This window comes from Rhinoraja longicauda, chromosome 2 (assembly GCF_053455715.1).
Source record: "Rhinoraja longicauda isolate Sanriku21f chromosome 2, sRhiLon1.1, whole genome shotgun sequence".
Lineage (NCBI taxonomy): Eukaryota > Metazoa > Chordata > Chondrichthyes > Rajiformes > Arhynchobatidae > Rhinoraja > Rhinoraja longicauda.
This window is the reverse complement of record NC_135954.1, coordinates 50,949,368-50,977,159: the sequence shown is the minus strand read 5'-3', so window position 1 is coordinate 50,977,159 and position 27,792 is coordinate 50,949,368. Positions and strand designations below refer to the sequence as shown.

The 27,792-nt window shown below is 43.2% G+C and overlaps 1 protein-coding gene across 2 annotated transcripts in view; it reads right to left on the bottom strand.

The window, feature by feature from the left end:
• tmem245 (transmembrane protein 245) overlaps positions 1-24,054 on the bottom strand; it is a 94,210-nt gene extending 70,156 nt beyond the window's left edge. For both annotated transcript variants that reach the window (XM_078418953.1, XM_078418960.1), the window contains exon 1: positions 23,490-24,054. In XM_078418953.1, coding sequence (XP_078275079.1) covers positions 23,490-24,047 — 558 coding nt within the window. In that variant the 5' untranslated portion in view covers positions 24,048-24,054. The remainder of the gene's footprint in view (positions 1-23,489) is intronic.
• Positions 24,055-27,792: the final 3,738 nt, after the last annotated feature.

The following is a 27,792-nucleotide window of genomic DNA, read 5'->3' as shown; positions in this document are numbered from 1 at the left end:
TCATGCAAAAAGCGCGGAAAATGGATTTTAAAAACGCAGAAATACGTGGAAAATTCACATGCCTGAACATTTCCATTGGTTGCACACTATCCTGCTCCACTCCTCAAATATCTAACCCCTTCCCACAGTTCCTTATAAACTAGGGCATGTTATGTAATATTTGCTTTTTTCCCCATTTGCAACATTCTGACTCTTCTCAAATTATTCTTCCATGTGATATGGCAACTTCCTTTGCACGTTCGACTGTGTTTTATTTGTTGCTCGTGTTCCCTTACAACAAACCTTCATTTATCGCATTAGTATGAATTTTCAACCACAATCTTCCTGTTTTCAGTCTCCCACATTTCTAGAATAAAGCTTGAGGGAACAACATCTCATTTTTCAAAAAGGTGTGTTACAAACCCCTGGACTCAACTTTGAATTTAAAAGTTTGACATTACAATTCTGAAATACACAGTGAGCCCACCTCTAAATTCATTTTCTGTTTCTTTCCTCATTTCATTTCCATCCACTTTTGTCATGTACTGTCTTTTGCTTTTTAATCTCTTACCTTTACCCTTTCACAGGCCTTGCTTTGCCATTCCTTCCTCCAAACTCATTTCTCTGTAGTTATTTCTTTAACACTAATTCATTTTGAACTTTTTTCAATTCAGATGAAAGTTCATTGACCTGAAATATTAACGCCAGGTCTACAGATGCTGCCATACCTGCTGATTATTTCCAACATTTTCTGCTTTCCAGCATCTGTAGAATTCTGTATTAGTGTTGTACAATGTAGGATTGTATTCCCTGAAATTTAGAAGGGGCAATTTGAAAAAATATATATATATATTAAGGGAATTAATGGGCTATGAAGACAAATGATACCCGCCGATAGCAGAATCAACTACTGGGGACTCTGCAAATTCAAATATTCAAGCAAGGCCTACAGGAGTCCATTTAGGAAAATCTGCTACACACCTAAAAGATGGTTGATGCTTCGAAATAACAACTGCAAAAAGCAACTATTTTCAATATGTTAATAGATTTTTGTTAACCAAGATACTTGCAGATATAGGAAAGTGACGGGTATATGAAGTGCATCAAAAATCATTCATAACTCAGTAAATGATAGTCAAAACTCATGGAGTCAAATAATTTTTCCCAAGTTATGAGCATCCAACCTATGGACAACAAATGAATGTTTGGGAGACTGAGCCATGCAGAGCTGGGTAAACTGAGCACAGTGGCGCAGGGGTAGAGTTGACACTTTACAGCACCTGGGTTCGATCTTGACTACAGATGCTGTCTGTATGGAATTTGTACGTTCTCCCTGTGAGTTTTCTCCAGGTGCTCCAGTTTCCTCCCATATTCCAAAGACGTGCAGGTTTCTAGGTTAATTGATTTCTGTAAATTGTCCCCAAGGTGTAGGGTAGAACTGTGTACAAGTGATCATTGGTCAGTGGACCAAAGGGCCTGTGTCACTGAACTAAACTGAGCAGACTCACTCGCTGATTGCAGCTCTTCCTTACCATGCTTGCTCTCCTGTCACAGCCGTCTCTGTGATCCTCTCCCATACAGGATTTTGCTCAATTCCGACTTACAAACAGTTTGGGTAACAAATAGTTCTCTAGAAGCAAACCTTGCAGTAACAAGGGGACTGCCTTTACCTGCTCTTATTTATACAGTACAGTAAATGTTATTGTCAGGTTAATTACCAAAGTAGAGTCCATAATATGATCTCTGTGGTAGCTGGATCGCCCAAATGTCTGTTTTTATTCCCATTTCTATCACATTTCTTTTACCTCTGATGGTTTATTATATGTGTATTTTTACAATACTGGCACACAATAATGTGACATAGGGGGTCAAATTTCAAATTTCTTCCAAAAAGTTGACAAGCACTTTATTGGGTTCATGACTAACATAGTATCAACAAAAAATAAGAAAAGATAGCATATTGATGGCAAGTTTCCAAAAAAGGCATCAGAATACACAAATACATTTTGTGTAACGGTTGTTGCATGGTGTCCACCAGTGACCTGTTTGGCACAGTAAGTGCACATATTTCTTATTCCTTTCTGTTTATGAATACCACTTGGAACAATAAAATTGCAAACACCGTTTCCACTTCATTCACCTGATCATGTAGTAGAATACTGCATCCATCTGAGTGGACACCGCGACGTGCGTTATGTAAGAAAAACATACGTTACAATACATTGTATCCTTGGCTTCATTTGTAAGTAAAGGCAAATTTCATTGCCATAACTTTGGTCCACATGTTGATAAACATCAATAAAAGTTTCCAAAGGTGATGGAAAGATTGGAGGAAAGACTAAGTGCTGAGCGCTCTCTTCTACCTACATCAAGGAGGCAATTAAACACATCTGAGCAATTACAAACGCCTGTGAAGCCATGTGTTCCAAACATTATGGTGCCCTGAAATGGGGGGACCATGTATAAACATGGATAAGTGATGTTTCACATTGTGCTATAGTAACTAAGTGGGTCAGTCGTCATCTCTGGAGAACATGAATAGGTGACGTTTCAGAGTGCTGGAGTAACTCAGAGGGTAAAAGGCCTGTCCCACTTAGGCAATTTTTTAGGCGACTGCCGGCGACTGTCAAAGTCGTAGCAGATCGCCAACATTTTCTTTTACCCTACGACACTGACCACGACAATGCCCCTGGCTAAGAGATTACACCGTCTTCGGAAACATCGCAAAATTCCCACGCTTATCAATGCTTCTCCGGCATCCTAATTTTCGCTGAAATCACTGACAAGTCTGTGATTACTTGAGCGTTTTGAAATATAACATCTTGCCCGGGTTACTTGAAAACCAAACTTCATGGTAACAAGGCATAAACTGGATTGACTTCCAGTTTACTAATAGCAGTATTAAGAAATTTAATTATAAACGTGGTTAAATGGATTTTGTGCGGAGTGTGGGCATTCTTTAAAAATGTACGGGAGATGCATATCTGGTTTCTGGGTTGAATATCTGGGTTGGGAGCCTATTTTAAAAGTAATCGCTGATGGCCATAAACATTGCGAAATTCCCATGCTTACCTGACCGTCAAACTGTCGCCTCCAATCTACCTGTCAAATGGCCTGACGGTAAATAAATTGGTTAAACACAGGTTTTTATGGTATCTTCAAATGACTTTACTTAATTTAATATTACGTGATTCTAAATGCATCTGTGACAACCTAGCAAACCTGGGGACAGCATGCGACAGCGCCCGCAATAAGCGACGATACCTGGCGACAAGTCAGCTGTCGCCGAGAAATTTCTATCCGAAAAATTTCTCAGCGACACACCGAGATCCACTACGATTCTTTGAAGACTCCTCACAATCATGCCCGCGACACCCCGGCGAACTGTCGACGACAGCCTAGTCTCCGGCAGTCGCCTTAAAATCGCCTAAGTGGGACAGGCACTTTAGGCAACATCTCTGGAGAACATGGATAGGTGACGTTTCAGAGTGCTGGAGTAACTCAGCAGGTCAGGCAGCATCTCTAGAGAACATGGATAGGTGACGTTTCACGGGGTGCTGGAGTGGCTCGGCGGTTCGGGCAGCGTCTCTGGAGAGCATGGGTAGGTAATGTTTCACAGTGCTGGAGTGAGTCAGCGGGTCGGGCAGCATCTCTGGAGAGCGTGGGTAGGTGATGTTTCAGAGTGCTGGAGTGGCTCGGCGGGTAGGGCAGCGTCTCTGGGGACGTGGATGGGTGGCTCTTCAGAGTGCTGGAGTGGCTCGGCGGGTCGAGCAGCGTCTCTGGAAAGCATGGATGGGTGGCATTTCGGAGTGCTGGTGTAGCTCGGCGGGTCGGGTAGCGTCTCTGGAGAGCGTGTGTAGGTGATGTTTTACAGAGTGCTGGAGTGGCTTTGTTGAGAGTTGAGACCCTCTTCAGTCTGAAGAAAAGTCTGAAATGAATTACCAAGTCCTATTTGATAAATATATATAATAAAAATACCTTGTTCTTCAGACTGTTGTTGTGACCTACTTCAAGGCATTTCATGTTCAGGGACTGCAGGAGAAAGTTTATATTCACACAGTATTCACACAGACACTATTAACAGCTTTGTAGCTGACATGGGTCTGATGTTTTTTGTCTCCGTCATGGTCGTTGTGGAGCTTCTGGAAGTTGACACGAAGGAATGAAGTTAGCGACTTGGTTTGTATAAAAGGTAAACAAGAGACAGTGTGTTGCCAAACTGAAAATTGGCTCAGTTTCTTCGTTTTGATGACCAATTTATGACCAATTTATGCCCCAATTTAAAAAAAAAATTACTTTAAAAAGTCGGAAAATGTATCATAAACGGTCGTTGTGTTTTTGATACAATGTTTTTGATATATTAAATTTGAATATAAGAAAAAATAATTATCTCACCCCAAAATCACTACTACCATAGGATACGTCGTTGGAGTTTGTGGAAAGCAGTAGAAGTTTGGAGCCTCCGTGGTTTAACTTACGGATGTACCGACCCCGATAACGGGTTGGTGTGACAATGGACACCAAGCACAACGACTGTTACCGGATCTTTGTTAGGAGGAATTCTGGCATTCGTCCATCTGTGGGAGATGATGGTGCGGCTTGCCGTTGTCCTGCTTGGAGAGGGGGATTTTTCTGTGTCATCTCCATTTGATTTGGCCGCTGAGCCTGGGCAGGTAAATGGGAATACAAACTTGCCCAGCATCTGCATTCCCCTCTCGACCTAATAGGCAGATTCCAGAGGAACGGCGTGGCTGCTACATCTGGGGCCTGCCTACTCGGTTGCAGGAGTTGCCGGAAGGCGGACGCACGAGGGATCAGCCGACCGTCTCTAGGGAATCCAGCTCCAGTGCCTTTGGCTCTCCTGAGCCTTACCCACAAGGCAGTGGGGTGCTATTTAACCCATAGTTGGGACCTGGTTGATGGACGTCAGGACGTGTCCACACGCCAGTGGGCCTGCATGTCGCATCACTGGGGGCCAGAGTTCCTCCGAGATCCCCGTGTAGTTTACCCTGTGACTGAAGATGGCCCCAGTTACCATGTGTGGCCACGAGGAGGCACTGCGAGAGTCTTGATGATGCAGAGGTTATGTACTGGCAGAAGGAGGCTTACGCACTCGGCTCCCTTTTTCGCAAAATTTGCTAGCCAGCGGCATCTGGATTTATACCAGGGCAGGAGACACATGCAACACCCTGTGGCTCGCGCCACCAACAATGTCAGGCTGAATACTGTATTTTTCTCCTGGTATTGATGAAGATATTTCCCTAGAGCATTATCAAAACATATATGTATGAGGGGCCATATGAAGTTTATTTATGAATTAAATATTCATGACTAAATGTGGCAGAGATTTTATGTCACATTTTTGGTGTCCAAAATGGTGGTAAAATTATGAAAATTTGTCTATCATGAAAAAAGTTTTTGACTTTCGGTCTTGAAGTTATCAAATATATATCTGTTATTTATAAGGTTTCACATGATGGGTAGATTTTTGTTCAGAACATTGTATTGGTGTAAAAACCTGAATAATAATCTTGTTCCTCAAAATCTCTCCAGTATTATAAAAATACACGTATGCAGCTTCAACAAGCAGCCCCACAAAGATCGTTGAAAACCATTTGTAAATTTTCTCTTAAAACTCACGATTTTCTGTATTTTATGCACATTTTCAATTTTGTTTTGGTTAAATGAATTTTTCATTTTTCAAGAATACAGTACAAACTGGTGGCAGTAGCATTATATGATTTTAAGTGCTTAAAAGTCAAGACACTTCTGCAAAATCTTTTTGAACTATTTATATTTAACTTGAGAAAAACACTCGAATGTATTCACAAACATTTATTAAAGAGCTAGGCATTTTCATAGCTGCTGAAACGCTGTCAGATATTAAGCTTCTGGCACAATCTTAACTTCTCTGAAATTGATCTAATATTTAAATGTCTTCTTCTAAAGCAGGATTAGGAGTAAGAATGAGTTGATTCCACTTCAATTTTGTGTGTTCTGAGGTAACGACCAAGGCTAATGCGAGACCCACAGATTCTTCAACAAATGGGGCAGGCAGGTGGGCGAGGAGATGCGTATCTTCTGCCATTTACATATGGCTTCTATGTGCATCCAATTCATTGATTCTAAATTCTCAATCTGAATGAATCAGAGTCGAAGACCACAGAAACAGGATCTTGCGCCAACCATGTTAATGCTGACTGCTGTACCTATCTATAATAATCTAATTTCCCTGTTTTAAGTCTGTGACCTTCCAAGCCTTGGCAACTATCTAGCTGATCATATTGAATGGCAGTGCTGGCTCGGAGCCAAATAGCCTAGTCCTGCACCTATTTTCGATGTTTCGATGTTTCTATGATAGGAGTAGAATTAGGTCATTCGGCCCATCAAGTCTACTTCACCATTCAATCATGGCTAATCTATCTCTCCCTGCTAACCCCATTCTCCTGCCTTCTCCCCATAACCTTTGACAGCCATACTAATCAAGAATCTATCTATCTCTGCCTTAAATATATCCACTGACTTTGCCTCCATAGCCTTCTGTGGTATAGAATTCCACCAATTCACCACCGTCTGATTAAAGAAATTCCTCCTCATCTCCTTCCTAAAAGACCGTCTTTTAATTCTGAGGCTATGACCAATAATCCTAGACACTCCCACTAGTGGAAACATCCACTCCACATACACTCTATCCAAGCCTTTCACTATTCTATGCCATGAGAATATTAGCCCCAACCACTTCTTCAGGCTTCACATTCCATACTTCAATCATCCTCAATGAGTGAAAGAAATCCCTGTCAGAATCCTTCCTGAACCTCCTTTCACATTAAACGAAGGTCCTCTCATCGTAGACATTTTGACCACGAGAAAAAGATTCTGACTATCTACCCATTCATTTCCTCCCGCCTAGACTACTGCAACTCCCAATACACTGGGATCAGCCAATCATCCCTGTCCCGCCTGCAATTGGTCCAAAACGCCGCAGCGAGACTCCTGACGGGTACCCGTAAAAGGGACCACATCACCCTGATTCTGGCCTCTCTCCACTGGCTCCCAGTACGGTACAGAATCAACTTCAAGCTCCTCCTATTCACATACAAAGCCCTAAACGGGCTCCCCCCATATCAAAAATCTTCTAATCCACCACTCTATCTCTAGGTCCCTCAGGTCGGCCGACTTGGGGCTACCCCACGGTCTAGGCTTAAGCTCAGGGGTGACCGCACTTTTGCGGTTGCAGCTCCTAGACTGTGGAACAGCATCCCTCTCCCCATCAGAACTGCCCCCTCCATCGACTCCTTTAAGTCCAGGCTCAAAACCTATTTCTACTTCTTAGCGTTTGAGGCGCTCTGAGGGGGCACTGGGAACTGTTTATGTATGTGCTGTTATGTTTGTGTGCCATTGTATGTTCGTTCTTAGTACCTGAACTGATGTACAGCACTTTGGTCAACGTGGGTTGTTTTTAAATGTGCTATACAAAATAAAATTGACTTGACTTGACTTGACTACCCTATTAATGTAATTCATAATTTTATAGACCTGAACATGGACACCCCCTCAAATTCCTGTTCCAGGGAAAAGAAACCCAGCATATCCAGTCTCATATAAATGTGGTGCTCTAATCCAGGCAACATGGTGGTGAAACTCATTTGCACCCGTCCCTACTCCTTTGAACAGTCTTGATTAGTAAGGGAGTCAGGGATTAGTAAGGGAGTCAGCGAAAGCAGGAGAATAGGATTGCGAGGGAAAGATACATCAGCCATGATTGAATGGCGGAATAGACGATGGGCTGAATGGGCTAATTATGGTCCTATAATTTAAGAACAGTCATCGAATATATTGTAAGTCCTCCTCTTATCCCCCTTCCCGCAACACCCACCAACGGGGCTCTGAACACATTCTTGAACCTTCTCCTGTCTGCCTGACAATCTCTTCCCATGAGAGTTTTGAACAGTGTCTGGTTTATTAATCGAGCTTGGACCCAAGAATAATTTGGCATGCCCAAAAGACTAACTACATCTTCAATGCTGGCCTGAGTGAGGACACTGGTGTTAGTTCAATTATCCTCCTCGCGAGACTGGGGAATTTCACAAACACATAACAAATTATATATTTCCAGTACATTGAGGCATCTATCTACTATGGGTAATCCAGGACTCAGAGTCCCACAGCACAGAAACAGTCTACCAATTCTTCACTGATCCTCAACCATCCATCTACACTAAACCCCTTTTATTTTATCCACAATCCAATCAACTATCTCCCGACCCCACACAGATTTTACTTTTAATAATAATAATATAATAATAATAATATATTCCTTTATTCGTCCCACACCGGGGAAATTTACAAATTTACTGTTGTTTGGTTTTCACCCAAACACCAGTTGCAACCTACCAAACCACTTGCCTTTGTGATGTGGGAGGAAATCAGAGGACAAACAAGAAAACCATGTGGTCATGGGAAATATGTGCAAACTCCACACAGAAAACATCAGTCAAAATTAACCCCGGGTCAGAGCCATGAGGAAGCAGCTCTGCTAGCTAAACCACTGTGCATTGATGAGGATGACAGAGATAATTTCTTCCCCTTTGTGCCAAGTCTTCATCTTCAATTACCTTTTTCCTCAATACCAAAGGGTATCTTGGCATAAAAAGGCGATAATAAATGTAATCAACATTTAGAGAGCGGTGACCCCAAGATACAAGAACTGGTTCTCATTTTCCAGAGTCATGCCATGAACTGTTATGGCTGGAGAGCAGCATTCCACATGGGAACAAATCAATGATCTCTGACTTGCAGATATTTAGTTTACTCTCCTCTCTTCCCTGTGCCCCACCTGGATGGGCACCCATTTCTCCCATGCTTCACATTTCATGCCTTTTCCTATGTCATATCCTTTGTCTTCTTCCCATCTCAGTCTTCGTTCACCCATCTACAAACAAAATCCCATTCATCTGTATCCACTTGTCAATTGCCTGGCTTTGTCCCACTCCCACTTCTCTTCCAGCGTTCACCTCCATAGTACAGTCAGTCTCACAAAGGGTTCTGTCCAGAAACGTCACCTATTCATGTTCTCCAGAGACGCTGCCTGACCTGCTGAGTTCCTCAAGCACCGTGTGTCTTTTTTTGTTAGCCACCAACTGTAGTTCCTTGCGTCTGCATTTAACTGCAACTATTTCTGACATCAGAGCACAAACAGTGTATGTGATTTTATGTAATGTCGAAATACACTTTTCAGAAAATTGAAAATAATACAACAGGTCATTTTAGTTACCCTTAAATAAACCAATAAAATAAACCAATAAAGAAACCATAAGAAATAAATGAAAAACGCACAGGAGAACACAGACAATAAAAGTTTCAAATACAATATGATCTAAAATAAACTTCAAGAATGCAAGACTAAGATCAAATGTTAAAGTATGAAAAAAAAATTTTTTTCAAGGATGATAAAAATGGTTGAGGAAAATAATTAGAGACATTCTTGACAAAAAGTCAGTGGGAAACAATTAAAATAATTGTTAACTAAATCAAAGAACACAAAGGACTCTGCATGCACAACATCTATCTATCAGCGATCGCTTCACTCAACACCTGCGCTCAGTCCGCATTAACCAATCTGATCTCCCGGTGGCCGAGCACTTCAACTCCCCCTCCCATTCCCAGTCTGACCTTTCTGTCATGGGCCTCCTCCAGTGCCATAGTGAGTCCCACTTGAAATTGGAGGAACATCACCTCATATTTCACCTGGGCAGCTTGCAACTTGCAGCCCAGTGGTATGAACATTGACTTCTCCAACTTTAGACAGTTCCTCTGTCCCTCTCTTCCCCTCCCCTTCCCAGATCTCCCACTGTCTTCCTGTCTCCACCTATATCCTTCCTTTGTCCCGCCCCCCTGACATCAGTCTGATGAAGGGTCTCGACCCGAAACGTCGCCCGTTCCTTCTCTCCTGAGATGCTGCCTGACCTGCCGAGTTACTCCAGCATTTTGTGAATACCTTCGATTTGTACCAGCATCTGCAGTTATTTTCTTACACTATCTATCTATCTATCTTCTATTCTATCTTACTAAAACTCTCTGTCCGTGTGTATGTGCAAAGCATAAATTTTATGCTACGCACAGCCAAAATGGTACACCATAGCGCCACCATTTTTGCACCACCCTACTCACCATTATCCTGGGCATAATATGTGACAACTCTCATTCAAATTGAAGCTACATTTTTTAAGCTAGAGAGATTCTAAAGTTTAAAAAATCACTTTCTAACCCATTTCCTGAAACTCCTCAGCATATGACGTCACAATGCTCCACGTTCCACTTCATTTGCTCCTCACTCAGCAAAACAAGATGGCCGCCGGCAGCGCCGCCGCCCGCCCGCTCTCAGTCCTTCCCTCTCCCCTCGCCTGGCCTCGGCCTCAGCCTTTCACCCGGCCTCAGTCGTTCCCTCCCCCCTCGCCCGCCTCAGTCATTCCCTCGCCCCTCTCACCTCGCTTCTCGCCCGGCCCCGGCCCCTCGCCCGTCTCCCCTCTCCCCTCGCCCGGCGGAGACTCGCACGTCGGCAGTTAGCGTTAAACGCACAGGCACTGGTAAATGCTTTTCGCAGTCAACGGCTCCACGGAGGGGAGTGGTGGCCGAGTGGGTGGAGGGGAGGAGTGGGGGAGAGTGAGGGTGGGGGGAAGGAGGGGGAGAGTGGGGGGAAGGAGGGGGAGAGTGGGGGTGGGGGGAAGAGTGGGGGTGGGGGGAGGAGGGGGAGAGTGGGGGTCGGGGAGAGTGGGAGGGGGGAACAGTGGGGGTGGGGGGATGGAGGACGGGGGGGAGGAGTGGGGGTGGGGAGGAGGGGAAAGTGGGGGTGAGAGGGGAAAGTGGGGGTGGGGAGAGGGCGGGAGGTGGGGGTCAGGAGAGGGGGAGGGGAGAATAGGGCTCACTCAGTGGCGACACTCTCTCCCCTTCCCTGTCGCCCCCTCTACGAGTAATGGGTCCAACGGGTCCCCTTGGTCTAGTAAAACTATAAAGACCAGAGGACTATATAAAAATCTCAAGGAAGGACAAAAGTTTTAAATAAATACTTTACCTTGGTTTTACCAGGGAGATGTCCATGTAGGATGTGGCAGTGAGAAGAAATCAAAAAAGATATAAACACATTTAAGAAAGAAAGGGTGGCAGATAATTTATGAATTCTTCAATTGAGAAAGAAAATAACAGATAAAATACAAAACATGACACAAGTAAGCCATAGGGGGGTTTTGCTGAAGGAACATGAACAGATATGGCCCAAATTAAAAAGTATCTTCTCACAGGAACAATAATCGCTGAATTACTATCCAATCCACATGCACGATTGAGGTGACTCCGCATGTTGACAAATACTCTATTAAATTTGTACACGTGTATGGCAGAGAGCATACCGACTGGTTGCCTGGCTTGCCAACTCAATTGCACAGGAACAAAAGAGATTGCAGAGAGACAGATTGAACTGACCTCCCCACCAGGGATCTATCGGAGGCTGTCAATATCATATATCCATATCAGCATGGCAACACTCTCATTTCACTCATACCATTGAGAAGAGGGACAGGAGCCTCCAAACCAATAACCTTGGTTCAAGAATAGTTTCTTCCCAACAATCATCAGACTAATGAATACCGCAGAACACCAACCTTAGCAACTATTAATGCCCTTGGCCTATGTAAAATTGAATTTCACTGTATCTTGGTATATGCGATAATAAGAACAATTGCTCATCACAAAGTAAAAACGTTGCCCTCAGATTCCTATTATAACTTGTCCATCTCACCTTCAACCTATGTCCTCTGGTTCTTGATTCTCCTAGTGGGTAAAAGACTCTATGCATTCACCCAACGTTTTCCTCTATGATCTTATACACCTCTATAAGATCTCATCTTCCTGGACTCCAAGGAATAAAGTACTACCCTGTTCAACCTCTCCCTATAGCTCAGAACGTCAGGCCCTGGCAACATACTCATAAATTTTAGATTACCTATTATCCAGGGAGAGCTAGCTTTGGATAGAGAATTGGTTTCATGGAAGGAAGCAGAAGGTGATGATGGAGGCCTGTGATTAGTGGTGTACTTCAGGTATAAGTGTCGGGTCCATTGCTGTTGGTGGTTTTTATCAACAATTTGGGTGCAAATGTACAAGGCAGGATTAGTAAGTTTGCAGATGACACGGTAGCGCAGCGGTAGAGTTGCTGCTTTACAGCGAATGCAGTGCTGGAGACTCAGGTTCGATCCTGACTACGGGTGCTGCACTGTAAGGAGTTTGTACGTTCTCCCCGTGACCTGCGTGGGTTTTCTCCGAGATCTTCGGTTTCCTCCCACACTCCAAAGACGTACAGGTATGTAGGTTAATTGGCTGGGTAAATGTAAAAATTGTCCCTAGTGGGTGTAGGATAGTGTTAATGTACGGGGATCGCTGGGCGACACGGACTTGGAGGGCCGAAAAGGCCTGTTTCCGGCTGTATATATATGATATGAAAAAAAAAAAAAAAGTGGGTCGTATTGTAGATAGTGGAGATGGTTATCAAAGATTACAGCAGGATTTTGATTATTTGGGCAAGTGAGCTAAGGAATGGTTAATGGAGTTTAATACAGATGTGCGAGGCAATGCATTTTGTGAAGTCAAACCAGGCAGGACCTTCACAGTGAATGGCATGGTTCTGGGGAGTGTTGTAGAACAGAGGGATCTACGAGTGCAGGTACAACATGGCGTTACAGGTAGATAGGGTGGTCAAAAAGGCTTTTGGCACATTGGCCTTCATCAGTCAGGGTATGAGTAAAGAAGTTGGGATGTTATGTTACAGTTGTACAAGGCGTGGTGAGGCCACATTTGGAGTATTGCGTTCAGTTTTGGTCACCCTGCTATAGGAAAGACCTGTGGAAACATACATCCTATGGCAGGGTGACCAAAACTGAACATAATACACCAAATGTAGCCTCGCCAAAGTCCTGTACAATTGTAACATAACATCCCAACTTATATACTCAATACCTTGAATGACCATGTACTAAAAGCCTTCTTGACCACCCTATCAACTTGTGATGCCACTTTCAAGGAACTATGTACCTGCACTTCTAGATCCCTTTGCTCCACAACATTCTCTGGAGCCCTTCCATTCATTGCGAAGGTCCTGCACTCGTTTGACTTCCCAAAATGCTACGCCTCGCACTTATCTGCATTAAACTCCATTAAGCATTTCTCAGCCCATTTGCCCAAATGATCAAGATCCTCCCATCATTTTTGATAACCATCCTGCTGTAATTTTTGATAACTAGGGTGACCAAAACTGAACACAGTACTCTAAGCATGGAGGTCTGTAGGGCTTGCTTCCAAGTTGCATGACAAAACACCTTGTCTTATTTCTCTGACAGTTCCTTAGTTCCCAACTTAATTGCTCCTGTCTAATTTTGTAAGGAACCCACATCACCTTGAGTGAACATTTTCCTTTTTATGTATCATTAGAGGACTTAATAGTCTTTGTGTTTCTCACTAGACTCGTATTCTAAATTCCCTTTCTTGATCATGCATTAATCTTACTTTGCTGAATTCATCAAGCTGATGCTCTTTTTGGCAATGTATACGCCATTTAAAGCAACCTTTGATCTGACACCATCTTCTCTTTATCGCCATGTCTGAACCACTAATCTTATCGGACTTGGTGGCTGAGCCAAACCAGACCATGATCGAAAAGATATGTACACAATTCTAAACACTGTATATTAATTGCTTCAATGTTAGCTTACTGTCATATCTTTCATCGCAGTTTTCCAAACTATCACAGCCAAGTTACACCTTAGGCCTTTATGGTTTATTTTTGTAGATTTAAAGGTGCCATTGTTTACACTAATATCTGTATTTCCACTAATATACATAGTGAATTGAATTGAATACATTTTATTAGCCAAGTAAGTTTCCATACAAGGAATTTGCCTTGGTGCTTTGCTCGCAAGAATAACAACACGATATACAACAGACAATTAAAAATAAAACATTATAATTTAAACATGTGAAGAATAAAATAAAATACCAGAGTAAAAGGACGCTACAAACTTTTTGCTGTTGAGTAGAGCTACTGCTCGTGGAAAAAAGCTGTTTGTATGTCTGGCTGTGGCAGCCTTGACAGTCCGGAGTCGCCTCCCAGAGGGAAGTACTTCAAAGAGTTTGTTGCCAGGGTGAGAGGGGTCAGAGATTATCTTACCCGCTCGCTTCCTGGCCCTTGCAGTGTACAGTTCGTCAATGGGGGGGGGGGGGGGGGGGGGGGAGAAGGTTGCAGCCAACAATCTTTGCGGCTGATCGAACAATGCGCTGAAGCCTCCCGGATGTCATGCTTGGTGGCTGAGCCAAACCAGACCATGATGGAGAAGGTGAGGACAAACTCTCTGATGGCAGTATAAAGCTGGAACATTATTGCCTGTGGCAGATTGTGTTTTCTCAGCAGAAAGTACATCCTCTGTTGGGTCTTTTTGACTGTGGAGTCGATGATGGCCTCCCTTTATAGGTCCCTGGAGATGATGGTTCCAAGGAACTTAAATGACTCCACAGATGTGACTGTGGTATTGTTAATTGTGAGTGGGGGTGGGGGGGGGGGGGGGGGGGGGGAGGGAGCTCTCCTAAAGTCTACAATCAATTCCACTGTCTTGAGAGCATTGAGCTCCAGGTTGCTGTGATAGAATGCAATACTTTATGCAATACTTTAACAGAGTTCGATTCATTCAAAAACATTTACTGTATTCACATTACTCATGGACACAAATGGTCTATGCACAACCACAAATGGTCTAGCACAACCACAAATGGTCAATGCACAACCGAATACCAGTGGTCTCTCTTTTGCACCTAATTTGCTTCTCTGCCTCCTCAGCTTTTAAAGGCTGCTAATCTATGATTTAAATTAGATTCCATCGGTGTCATTAAAACAATTCTTCAGAATTTTATGATACATGTTGCCCAACTTTAATGCCTTATTTGCCCTCTCCTGGAGCATAGATATTGCTCACTTGATTCAAACTTGGTATACTTAACATTTGAGCCTGAATAAGGAACATTCAAGATCCACTAAACATATATATATATATTTTAAACTTCCTCCTCAAATTTTCTCAGAGAAATCTCCAACACCTATTGCTTCCTTCCATCAGCAACAGTGTTTGTTCTTGCATAGCAAGTCTTTATAGAAGAGAGACTTTTCTATACAGTAATGAAATAAAAAGGAACTGCAGATGCTGGATTATACCAAAGATAGACACAAAAGGCTGGAGTAACTCAGTGGGTCAAGCAGCATGTTGGAAAAAATGGACATGTGACATTTCAGGTCGGGACTCTTCTTCAGACTGATTGTAGTAGGGAGAGTGAAGGGAAAAGTAAGCAAGTTCTGTTTTCCGACTGAGCATGCACAGGTCACAGGGGCTAGGCATTGTCGCCAGCTGATCTGCTGCGTGTAAACAAACCTTCATTTAATCTGTTTTTTCCAGTTTTTCTTCGTATAGGTAAGAAAATACTGTTTTAAAAACAGTTAATTTGGTGTACATACGGTTAATTAGTAAAAACTGATGATTTTGTAGGTTTTTTTGCTTTATGCTTCAGTGAGTAAGCAATATAGTGACTGAATAACAAGCATTTTTTAATTGTTCTTTGTTTTGGTGGGGGGTGGAGATTGAAATGAAATGTATGCTTTCTATAACTATCAATACAATTTTGAATGAGTCCTGCATGTGCATGTGTAAGTAAAGTTGTGTAGTAAAAAACTTGGTCAATAGTCTCCTGACTAATCATGTCTATTCTGGTTTCCATAACATTGGATAAGTTTAATCAGTATTTGACATTCTAGTTTTCTGTTATAATCTTGTGATTGTATAAATTAGATCAATATGCTTACACCATTTTCTTTTGCATTGTAACATGCTTACAGGACCCTATTCGAATTAACATATGATTGGCTCTGTTATTTATTTTGTTTTATATGTTGGATGTGCAAAGCCATGTGCAATTGTGGGCTGCTCGAGAAGCACATATCACCTGAGCAAGTGGATGCAGCATATGTGCGACAGCCACAACTGTAATTTTGGAACGGGAAACTGTTTCTACCCACTTCCCTTCAAACTCTACCCATTTCCGACAGAGAAGAGGGATGTAGCAGCCCGGTTACGTTGGACCAAACTGGTCAACCGAAAGGACGAGAAAGGCAAGAATTGGCAGCCTCACCCCAAAGGCAACAGCCGCGTGCTCTAAGCACTTTGTGGACGGCGAGCCAACTACGCTCAATCCAGACCCGGTTCTGAATCTTGGTTATTTGTTATCGGACTCCCCAAAGTCCCCACATGTACTCCCTCACAGATGGAAAAACTTCAAATAAAATGAAAATAAAAGTGCCAGCAACGCAAACCAATGTTGACCAACATGTTGACGATGGACCAGACAACAAGCGTTTATGAGCTTTTGCCTGTAGATCATGCATACGTGTACAAATGCAGCTGTCAAGAGAACTATAATTGCACGGGATGCATCCAAAAACAGGACATAAACAAACAGACCGACAAAGTAGAAGTGTTGGAAGGCAAGGTTGAAGAATTGAAACTAAAACTAAAGAATGCTGAAGCTAAAAAACGATTTTGTGCCAATATCAAGACCGACCAAAGTGTGAGGAGATTGACAGGGCTTTCTTCGAAAGAAGACTTAGTCAACATTTGCGAGTATGTAAAGCATAAAGCAATGAAAATGCGATATTGGGAAGGGAAGAAAAAAGTAATCAGTACTAAAGTACCAAGAACATTTATACGAATGCCAAAGAAGACTGGACCAAGATCAAAACTCAGCATCAAGGATGAAATGACACTCATGTTGATGAAGCTGCGCCTTGGGCTGTCGATGTTGTTTCTCGCGACTTTGTTTGAACTCATGTTCTAAAATATTCAATACTTGGACTAGATTCCTGGCCCTCCAACTGAAACCCCTGATTTTCCGGCCAGAATGTGATTGCACAATTGCGCATGGCTTTGCACGTCCAACATATAAAACAAAATAAATAACAGTCAATCATATGTTAATTCGAATAGGGTCCTGTAAGCATGTCCATTAAATACCAGTACAAGTTACAATGCAAAAGAAAATAGTGCAAGTACATTGATCTAATTTATACAATCACAAGATTATAACAGAAAATTAGAATGTCAAATACTGATTAAAATTATCCAATGTTATGAAAACCAGAATAGACATGATTAGTCAGGAGACTATTGACTAAGTTTTTTACTACACAACTTACACTTATGCACATGCAGGATGCATTCGGAAGCCTATCGATAGTTATAGAAAGCATACATTTCATTTCAATCTCCACTGAAGCATAAAGCAAAAAAACCTACAAAATCATCGTATTTTTTACTAATTAACCATATATACACACCAAATTAACAGTTTTGAAAACAGTATTTTCTTACCTATACGAAGAAAAATTTGGAAAAAACAGATTAAACGAAGGTTTGTTTACACGCAGCAGATCAGCCGTCGACAATGCTTAGCCCCTACGTCCTATGACCTGCGCATGCTCTGTCGGAATACCGAACTCGCTTATCGCAAGTGAAGAAAAAACCCAGAACAAATCGGGGTCATCAACAGGTGACCTCAGGCAGGGTGGTTCCCTGATGGGCTGATTGTTGGCTCGAGCTGGCATGTTCCCTCGAGGGATACATCGTTGCGAACAGTGGAACTGGTTAATCGACTTGGGGGGGAGGGGCAAGGAAGGGAAGAGGGAAGGGAAAGAAGCGTTTGTAGAAGTTACCTAAAATTAGAGAATTCAATGTTCATACTGATTGTTTCTAAATTACCCAAGAAAAATGAGGCACTGTTCTTCCACGCTCATCTGATGCTGTAAGCGTAGGCTATTCAGTCCAGATTCTAAACTGGATCTCAGAGCAATCCACATAATCTCATTCACCCAATTTGCCTCTCGTCCATTCTCTTTCACATACCTATCCCTTACACCCCCACCCACATATACCAGGACCAGAAACTGGGGAAAACCACAGCATTAGAAGAGAATATGCAAACTCCACTTTGACAGTACCCAAAACATTCCTACACTTCTGGAGCTGTGTGGCTGTGCCACAGTGCTGCCATCTATGCTCAAGATGTTCGCCCAGGAGAGAACATTGACTTTAGATCACACATCCTGCTGGTGGATTTGGAGGATTTTGCAGAAATGTCAATGGTGGTACCTCTTCAATCTTTTCAGATGCTTACCGGTGGTGATCCGTAACTTTAAAGGCATTTGTGTCAGGGTTAACTATCTAAAGACTGAAGGTGATGGCAAATTTGACAATCCATATCTGACCTATTGAGAGATGGCTCCCAAAATATGAAAAGTACACTTGAATTATTTATTGCTGGAGGCAGTGAAATACAGCAGTTGATACCGAACTTTTGTTTTAGAGTCACAGAGTGAAACAACACAGAAACAGGCCTTTTGGCCCACCTTGCCCATGCTGGCCAAGTTGGCATTCTGGGCTAGTCCTATTTGTCTGTATTTGGCTCATAGCCTCGATACCCTTCCTTTTCATTTATCTGCCCAAATACCTTTTAAAATTTCATAGTTGTATCCACTTATATAGCTTCGTCTGACAGTCATTCCAGACATGGACTACCCTCCAAGGAAAAAACTTGCCTCTGAGGTCTGCCTTAAATCACTCCCATCTCACTCTAAGCTGTCAAGATTTAGAATCCCGAGATCCTTAGTTTAAGGCTCATTTACTTATTTGCTTCATGGAATCAGTCAATGGTGATTTGGAGCTCACCCTCTGGACATGTGCACAAGTATTGTCTGCATGCTGTAGCTTAAAGCCCAAGTTGAGTCTATTTATGGTGTATTGTTATTGATTGATTGGCACTTGTGCAGATATATGGTCACAATTTTGTTGTGCGCGCTATTCAGGTATATCATACCATACACACACACACATCAGGTAGTGCAAAAGAGATAAAGATAGCAGAATATAGTGGCACGGATATAAAGTAAAGATAAAAAAGTGCAAGGGTCACAACAAGGCGGCACGGTAGCGCAGCGGTAGAGTTGCTGCTTTACAGCGAATGCAGCGCCGGAGACTCAGGTTCGATCCTAACTACGGGTGCTGCACTGTAAGGAGTTTGTACGTTCTCCCCGTGACCTGCGTGGGTTTTCTCCGAGATCTTCGGTTTCCTCCCACACTCCAAAGACGTACAGGTATGTAGGTTAATTGGCTGGGTAAATGTAAAAATTGTCCCTAGTGGGTGTAGGATAGTGTTAATGTACGGGGATCGCTGGGCGGCACGGACTTGGTGGGCCGAAAAGGCCTGTTTCCGGCTGTATATATATATGATATGATATGAACAAGGTACATTGGAAGAACAGGCCAACTAGATGCTTGCAGTCTCTCACTCAGATAAAAAAATTCTTCTTCCAATTTCTACATTTCTAACAAATTTGCTCCAATGCTGTAACTTTTAACACAAAACCTTTTTAATTTATTTTTATTTATTTAGCTGCAGCTTGCCCACCACGGTATCTCACTAACTTCCAGTATCTGTGCGAGCCATTTATGTTTAGACTAGCTACTGTTGGCATATTATATTATTTTGTCTAGATATATCTTGCCGTATTATTTTGGACACTTGGGGGGCAGTCATTAAATGCACAGGGTGGTGTGTATATATATGGGCATAAGGGACAGGGAGTGCCAGACCCAGGGAAGGAGAGCATACAGTTCTCATCAGACCTGGCCAGACCAACGACTGGACAGACCTGAGACATGACCAGGAACAGAGCAGCCATTGGAAATTAAGTCATTGGAAAAGTCAGAAAGTTGCCGTTACACCTTAAATGAGAACTAGCTCTATGAGTGAGACTGGAGCTTGTGAATCAACTGGACGGAACAAGGATTGTTTTATTTCACAAACCTGACGCCGCTATTCCCAATCAACTGGAAAAGGTCGCCACCTGCACTAATCTGACTAACAGAGATTGGAAGCCTCAAAAGCCAACGCGCAGGGAAAGTGGGTACGTACAGCATTAAGCTTTATTGGAGAAGCTGTATATGCTGTATTGGAAAACGGCTACTGTAATGGAGAATTCAGAACAGAGAGGTGAGCTTGAGAATCACAACAATATCAATTGGTAGAAATATTTGTGCCGTCGGCCTCAGCTTTCACGTCAACGCGTCTTAAAGGGATAGTGTACAAGTATGTCTGTGGTCAGATTTGATACTCAGTCACAAGCTGGCAATGTTGGAAAGGATTCTGAAAAAGAAAAAAGGGTTATTAAACACTCTGCTTGGAATTGCTCATTGAAAAGCACCAGAAGAGAAGAAACTCGAGATGTAACCAAGCTATCAAGTTAATGGAAATGCTGAAAGAGTTCATGAAATCAAATGAAAATGTAAATGGAGTACAATCTAACCTGATTCAATTAATCAAGCTCTGTAATGAAGTCAAAGAAAACTACGAGTCATTGGTGAATTTATCAATGCCTGAAGATGAACTCGAAAAGCAAGATCAGTGCGTTCACCAAGCAATGGAAGCTTTTATCGGTTTTATACAAGCTGTAAAGGTGTGGTTATCTGATGTTGGTCAGCAAACTACTCACTCTATTGCTGGAAGTGCCGTACAACAGAGTGTTGTAAATACAGATGACATTGGACCAGAGATTCTCTGTAAGCCAGACAGAGAATGGCCAAAACCTCACTTGGAATCTGCAATCTCTGCTAATGATCCAGAAATCAAGCAAGACATCACAATGAACGTCATTGTCAAAAATCCATTGAACCCTACAAACTCTCTGATCACCCATTTCTCATCATGGAGGAATCTGAAGACTGCCGTAGCTTGGCTTCTTAAAGAAAAGACAACACTGTTGCAGTTGACTCGAAAGAAAAAGGAGATTCAGACTGCAAGAAGGATCTCGACCCGAAACGTCACCCATTCCTTCTCCAGAGATGCTGCCTGACCTGCTGAGTTACTCCAGCATTTTGTGAAATAAATATCTTCGATTTGTACCAGCATCTGCAGTTATTTTCTTACACAGACTGCTGTGAGTAGCTTTGAAAAAGATCCTGGTAAATTAAAGGAAAAGGTTGAAAAGGAGATGAATGTCTTTAAAGCAACACTCCGTGGAGAATGTTTATGTCCCGAAGATCTCTTCCAAGCAAAAAGTGCAATCATCTCTTTCAGTCAAAGACAAAGATTCAAAGAAGAACTATCAGTACAAGAAGCTGGTAGAAATGGTGTCAAAAGAAGTAGTCATTTGTACAAACTAGATCCAGTGCTTGGTGATGGACTTCTGAGAGTAGGTGGTCGCTTGAATAGACTAGCGATGCCTGAAGAGGCCAAACATCCTACTATTATCTCGAAGGACCTTCACATATCAATATTAGTTACGTCATATCCATGAACAGCTTGGACATGGAGGAAGAAATCATATGCTGCCTCGCCTCCGTAAAGGATACTGGATTATCAAAGCTAACTCCGCTGCAAGAAAGGTCATAACAGACTGTGTTGTGTGTAAATGACAGCGGAGAAGAGGATTGAAGAATCACTAAAGTAGATTAAATGCCAACACATAGTACATACCTTTTTTTTGATTAAGTTTTTATAGCTCCTTTTAATTTTTATTGATAATCGTTTTGTTATATACGTAGAACAATTAGGGGCCGGTGTGCAGGAGCCATTTATGTTTAAACTAGCTACTGTTGGCATGTTATATTATTTTGTTTAGATATATCTTGCTGTATTATTTTGGACCCTTGGGGGCGGTTATTAGATACACAGGGTGGTGTATATATATGGGCATAAGGGACAGGGACGGCCAGACCCAGGGAGGGAGATCAAACCAGGACAGACCAACGACTGGACAGACCTGAGACCTGGGACCAGACCAGGGACAGAGCAGCCAGCTATGACTTGTATGTGAAATAAGTATAGCCTGGTATGTTCATCTCCTTGTTTGTACAACTACTTCAATAAACAACTAATTAAACTGGAAATAACGACTGGAAGATCTGTTCTGTTGGGTCTGCGTAAGATCACTCCTATTCCCCGTGTAGTAATGGCAATTGGAAAATAAGTCATTGGAAATGTCATAAAGTTGCCATTACAACCTCTACTCTCACCCCATTTTCTCCTAGGCACAGCAAGGATGAGGTTTCCCTGTTGCTCATTTACAATTTTCACAGCCTTCAACCTTCAACAAAATTGTAACAGACGCAGCTTTCCCTCCCAGCATTCTGATGGGCTCCTGTACATTGACGAGACCAAACGTAGACTCGACGACCGATTTACATTTGGTCCGTCGAGGCCGACGGAATCCCCCAGTTGCCAACCATTTCAACTCCCCTTCCTACACTGACCTTTCTTTCCTGAGCCTCCTTCATTGCCAGAGTGGTACCACATGCAAATTAGAGGAACAGCAACTCATATTTTCTTTGGGTAGCTTACACGCAAGCAGAGGTAGACACAAAATGCTGGAGTAACTCAGCAGGACAGGCAACATCTCTGGAGAGAAGGAATGGGTGACGTTTCAGGTCGAGACCCTTCTTCATACAATCCAGTGGTATAAACATTGAATCCTCTAATTTTTTATCCCTTTGAAATCACACCTTCCCTAGACAACAATGAGCCTACCAGGGCACCACCCTGCCCAATCTGGCCAGCCCTGATTGATTCTGGTCTTTTCTCATCTCCAGCTCTTCATGCCCCCCCCCCCCCCCCCCCCTCCTTTCCCTTCCCCCATCTCCTCCTCTCCCTTCCCCTCCTCCTCCTCTCCTTTCCCCTCCCTCTCCTCGCCCTTCCCCTCCCTCCCACCTCCTCTCCCCTTTCTCCCCCCTCTCCTTTCTCCCCCCTCCCTTCCCCTCTCCCCTATTTTCATTCTGAAGAAGGGCGCTGAGCCAAAAATGTCACCTATCCTTTTTCTCCAGAGATGCTGCCTGACCGCTGAGTTACTCCAGCACTTTGTGTCTATCTTTGGTATAAACCAACATCTACCATTCTTTGTTTCTACATTTTGAAGGGACTGCTCTCTTCACAACTACTTTCTCCAATAACCACTACCTTCTTACAGCACTGTTCCCAGCATCTGTATCTCCTGGTCATTTAGCTTGTTCCTTCCTAACAACCACATCTGGTCTTTCAGCCAGAGCAAGAATCTATTTACAATTCTTCCAAATGTATGGCATTTGATGTAGAACGTCTTCCAATCAACTTTTTGCATTTCGTGTTAATCGATCTCCTCGATAACGGAGAATCAAATGATTGGGTGACAACTTTGTGAAACACCTGCACTCTTTCTCCAAAGGTAACCGAGATCTTCTTGTTATTTGCCACTTTCAAGATTCATAACAATCAAGTAAAACTCCAGAAACAGCAAATCTACACTATTCAAACAATTGTTAACAGTAACGACAGCTCGTCGATTACAAGACATTCCGATATCCATTTGGAAGTTTTGATGAAATACGACTTTTCCAACTTACCCACAAGGTATTAAAATACTCCAGTCCCAATGAGATCAGCCGTCCGGTGTTGGTAAGCAGCAATTGTAATTCGACCCAGCTACTAAAACAGTACAGGAGATAGAGAATAGGCGCTCCGGTTGCCAACAGGAGCAGTATCTTGCGGTTCAGTATCACTTGATTGCCTAACGCTTCCACTCCTCGGTTGACGAAGGAAATAGGCAACATGAGGGTGCCTAAAACGATGGGAGTGCGGGAATCCTGGAGGCCATTCAGCCACTTTCTCACCAGGTTAGTGAGGGTAGTCTTGAATGGATGAAGGAAGGTGCCACAGAGTACGGCCCAGAGCAACGGACGCAGAAACGCCTCCAGGATAAAGTAAACCAGCACTGCTGCACCGCAAGAGATGGCCACAAATATCAGCGCGCCCGTGTTATAAAACGCCTGTTTAATGTTCTTATCGAACTTAAGCGGCAGCAGCTGCTGCACTCCTTGCTGGACGCAGTCCGTGAAGAGGTTGACACTCGGTGACCTGACCAGCAGATGTTTGCCCGCTGCCGCGGTCGTTTCCTCCGCCATGTCTGCTTTTGCTTGGTGGCGGGTGGCAAGGCGCGCCGGGAATTGTAGTTTATACCCACTCCTATCAGGTTGAAAAGGGCGCGATGGGAGAACTACAATTCCCGGTAGTCCGTGCGGGCAGAATCGCGGTCACACGCGATGAACGTTCCGTTAACGATTCAAATTTGAAAGGTGGGAACAACCGACAAGTCGGGCAGCATCTCTGGAGAGGGAAAGAGAGATAACGTGTCAGCTCGTTTAAGAGCTTTTCATTGTCCGTGCAAGATAGCGAAGCTCGGATACAGGCAGTTGAATTGATAGCAAGGTAGTTGAAATATGCAACATTTGGAAGTTTGTAGGTTCTGTTCGCGGTTCTGGCATTGCAACTTCGGCTGGGAGAGTCGGCGTCGTCAGTTCATAAAAAGTAGATTATGTAAAGGTCTAAAACGTTTGTGGGAAGCACAAGAACTCTCTAACTTGCCAAACGAATATTAAATTTGATTTATAAATGTTGTCGCATGAACTTTCATTTCAATTCACATCATTTCAGCTGCAAAGGATAAAGCCAAAGCCTCTTGGCCGTCAGTTTTGCTCGGTTTTTACCAGAGAAAAACAAATTGTTTTTCCAGATCTTAGCCCCAGTAGCATTCCAGATATTGGCGACTTGCTCATCACCAAAAAAGGAGTTGAAAACCTTTTGTCTGAATTGAATCCTTATAAAGCTTAAGGCCCAGACTGCATAACTGCCAGAGTTTTGAAATCATGTTCTTCAAGCATTGTTCCAATTCTCCAGATATTATTCCAGAAATCAATTTCTACTGGAGAACTACCGAGTGATTGGCGTAATACAAACATCTCTCCAGTTTACAAAAAGAGCGACTGCTCAAATCCAGCCAATTATCGTCCAGTATCCTTGACTTCAATTGTCTGCAAACTCCTTGAACATATTATTCATGGCCATGTTATGAGGCATTTTGAAATACACAATATACCAGCTGACCAGCAGCATGGATTCCACAAAGGCAGGTCATGCGGGACCCAACTCTCTGTCCTGGTTAATGGTCTGCAAACAATCCCGGATAACAGAGGGTAGGCCAATCTTATAATGGACTTTAGCAAGGCCTTTGACACCATTCCCCACCTTAAGTTGATGGCTAAGCTTCACCACGTTGGCATCTGAAATAACATCTAGCCCTGGATTGATTTATTCCTCATCAAACGATATCAAAAGGTTGTAGTATATGGTGAGTCATCACAACAATCTCCAGATGAGTCTGGCATGCCACAGGGAATGGTATTGGGACCCTTGCTGTTCTTGATCTACATCAACGATCTGCCTGACAACCTGTCTTTGAGAGTGAGACTCTTCGCAGACGACTGTATTGTGTATTGAGAGATCAAAGCTGCTGAAGATGCCAAGGTTCTTCAAAATGACATAAACTATCTTTGCAATTGGGAAACCATTTGGCAAATGGGTTTCAATTACACCAAATGCTTTTCCATGAGAGTTACTCATAAAGTCAAGCCGATCATAAACCGGTACAAGATGGGAGACAAGCTGCTTAAAGAAAGTGATCACCACCCATACCTGGGAGTTGAACTCACATCTGGCCTAGCCTGGAACAGACACATAAACCAGAATGCCACAAAAGCAAACAGAACTTTGGGCCTTCTCTGGAGAAATTTATCCAGTTGTGACAAACCAACAAAGGAGGTAGCGTACGAAACACTTGTCCACCCACTGTTGGAATATTGCCAGACAATATGGGACCCTCACCAGAAAAATAACATTGACACCCTTGACAAGGTTCAGAGGCGTGCAGCACGGTTTGTTTGTGACTACTCAAGACAGTTAAGCTTCTCCGATATATTAAATCGCCTTGGCTGGGAGACGCTGGAGTCAAGACGCACCAAAGCCCGCTTATGTACTGTCTACAAAGAGACTCATGGCATCATCCCCAGTAACATATCTCACTTTATTCAATCCAATACCCAAAAGTTTACAAGACAGTCCTCAGTCCACTTCATGTATACTAGAATTAGAGCGAACAAAAATAGCTACCTACAGTCACTATATCCATGGGCTATCCCGGAGTGGAACATCCTTCCTGACACCACCAGATGTGCACCAACCTTGTCACTCTTCAAGTCACAACACGACAACTTGGACATGGATCATCTCACCAAAATTGCCCACATAAAAATCTAAATATCAGTAGAAACTATGGTTTTGCAACCAGTACCCACGCGAGCGAAACCTGCACGAGATAGCCCAGCTTTTGGCGGTTGTGCAGTAGAAAGCAGAAAAGCAGAAAATCAAACGCCACCTCCATTTCCCTAAGGAGTAGGTTTTCCAGAACGCGACCTGTAATCATTAGTTACTGAGAGGATCTCATTACAAAATAAGAAATGGGAATTTGATTGAACAAACGTCTCAACTTCTACAGTTCCCCAGGATTGAGAATTCCAAAGGATCTCCGCCCTCTGAATGATGTTTTTTTTGATCCGAGTTCAATGTGAGAGTCATCGAGTGATAGTGTGGAAACAGGCCCTTCGGCCCAACTTGACCACACCGGCCAACAATGTCCCAGCTACACTAGTCCTACGCCTGCATACCCCTCCAAACCTGTCCTATCCATGTACCTGTCTAACTGTCTCTTAAACGATGGGATAGTCCCAGCCTCAACTACCTCCTCTGGCAGCTTGTAGAAAGACTGGAGCGACCAGGCTTGTATGCACTGGAATTTAGAAGGATGAGAGGGGATCGTATCGAAACGTATAGGATTATTAAGGGTTTTTTGGGGGTTTTTTTTAGAGATACAGTGCTGAAACAGGCCCTTCGGCCCACCGAGTCCGCGCCGCCCAGCGATCCCCGCACACTAACCCTATCCTACACACATTAGGGACAATTTTTACATATTACCCAGTCAATTAACCAACATACCTGTATGTCTTTGGAGTGTGGGAGGAAACCGAAGATCTCGGAGAAAACCCACGCAGGTCACGGGGAGAACGTACAAACTCCGTACAGACTGCGCCCGTAGTCAGGATCGAACCTGAGTCTCCAGCGCTGCATTCGCTGTAAGGCAGCAACTCTACCGCTGTGCCGCCCTCACACGTTAGAGGCAGGAAACATGTCATTGAATGGCGGTGCTGGCTCGAGGGTCCGAATGGCCTACTCCTGCACCTATTGTCTATTGTTCCATACACCCACCACCCTTTGTGTGGAAAAGGTTACCCCTCGGATTCGTATTAAATCTTTTTCCCTTCACCTTGAACCTATGTCCTCTAATCCTCGATTCACCTACTCTGGGCTAGAGACTCTGTGCATCTACCCGATCTATTCCTCTCATGATTTTGTACACCTCAATAAGATCTCCCCTCATCTTCCTGCGCTCCATGAAAAAAGGGCCAGCCTACTCAACCTCTCCCTATAGCTCACACCCTCAAGTCCTGGCAACTTCCTCGTAAATCTTTTCTGAACCCTTTCAAGCTTGACAATATCTTTCCTATAACATGGTGCCCAGAACTGAACACAATATTCTAAATGCGGTCTCACCAAAGTATTATACAACTGCAACATGATCTCCCAACTTCTATACTCAATACTCTGACTGATGAAGGCCAAAATGCCAAAAGCCTTTTTGACCACCTTATCTACCTGTGACTCAACCTTCAAGGAACCATGTACCTGTACTTCTGGATCCGTCTGCTCTACAACACTACCCAGAGACCTACCATTTACCATGTAGGTCCTGCCCTTGTT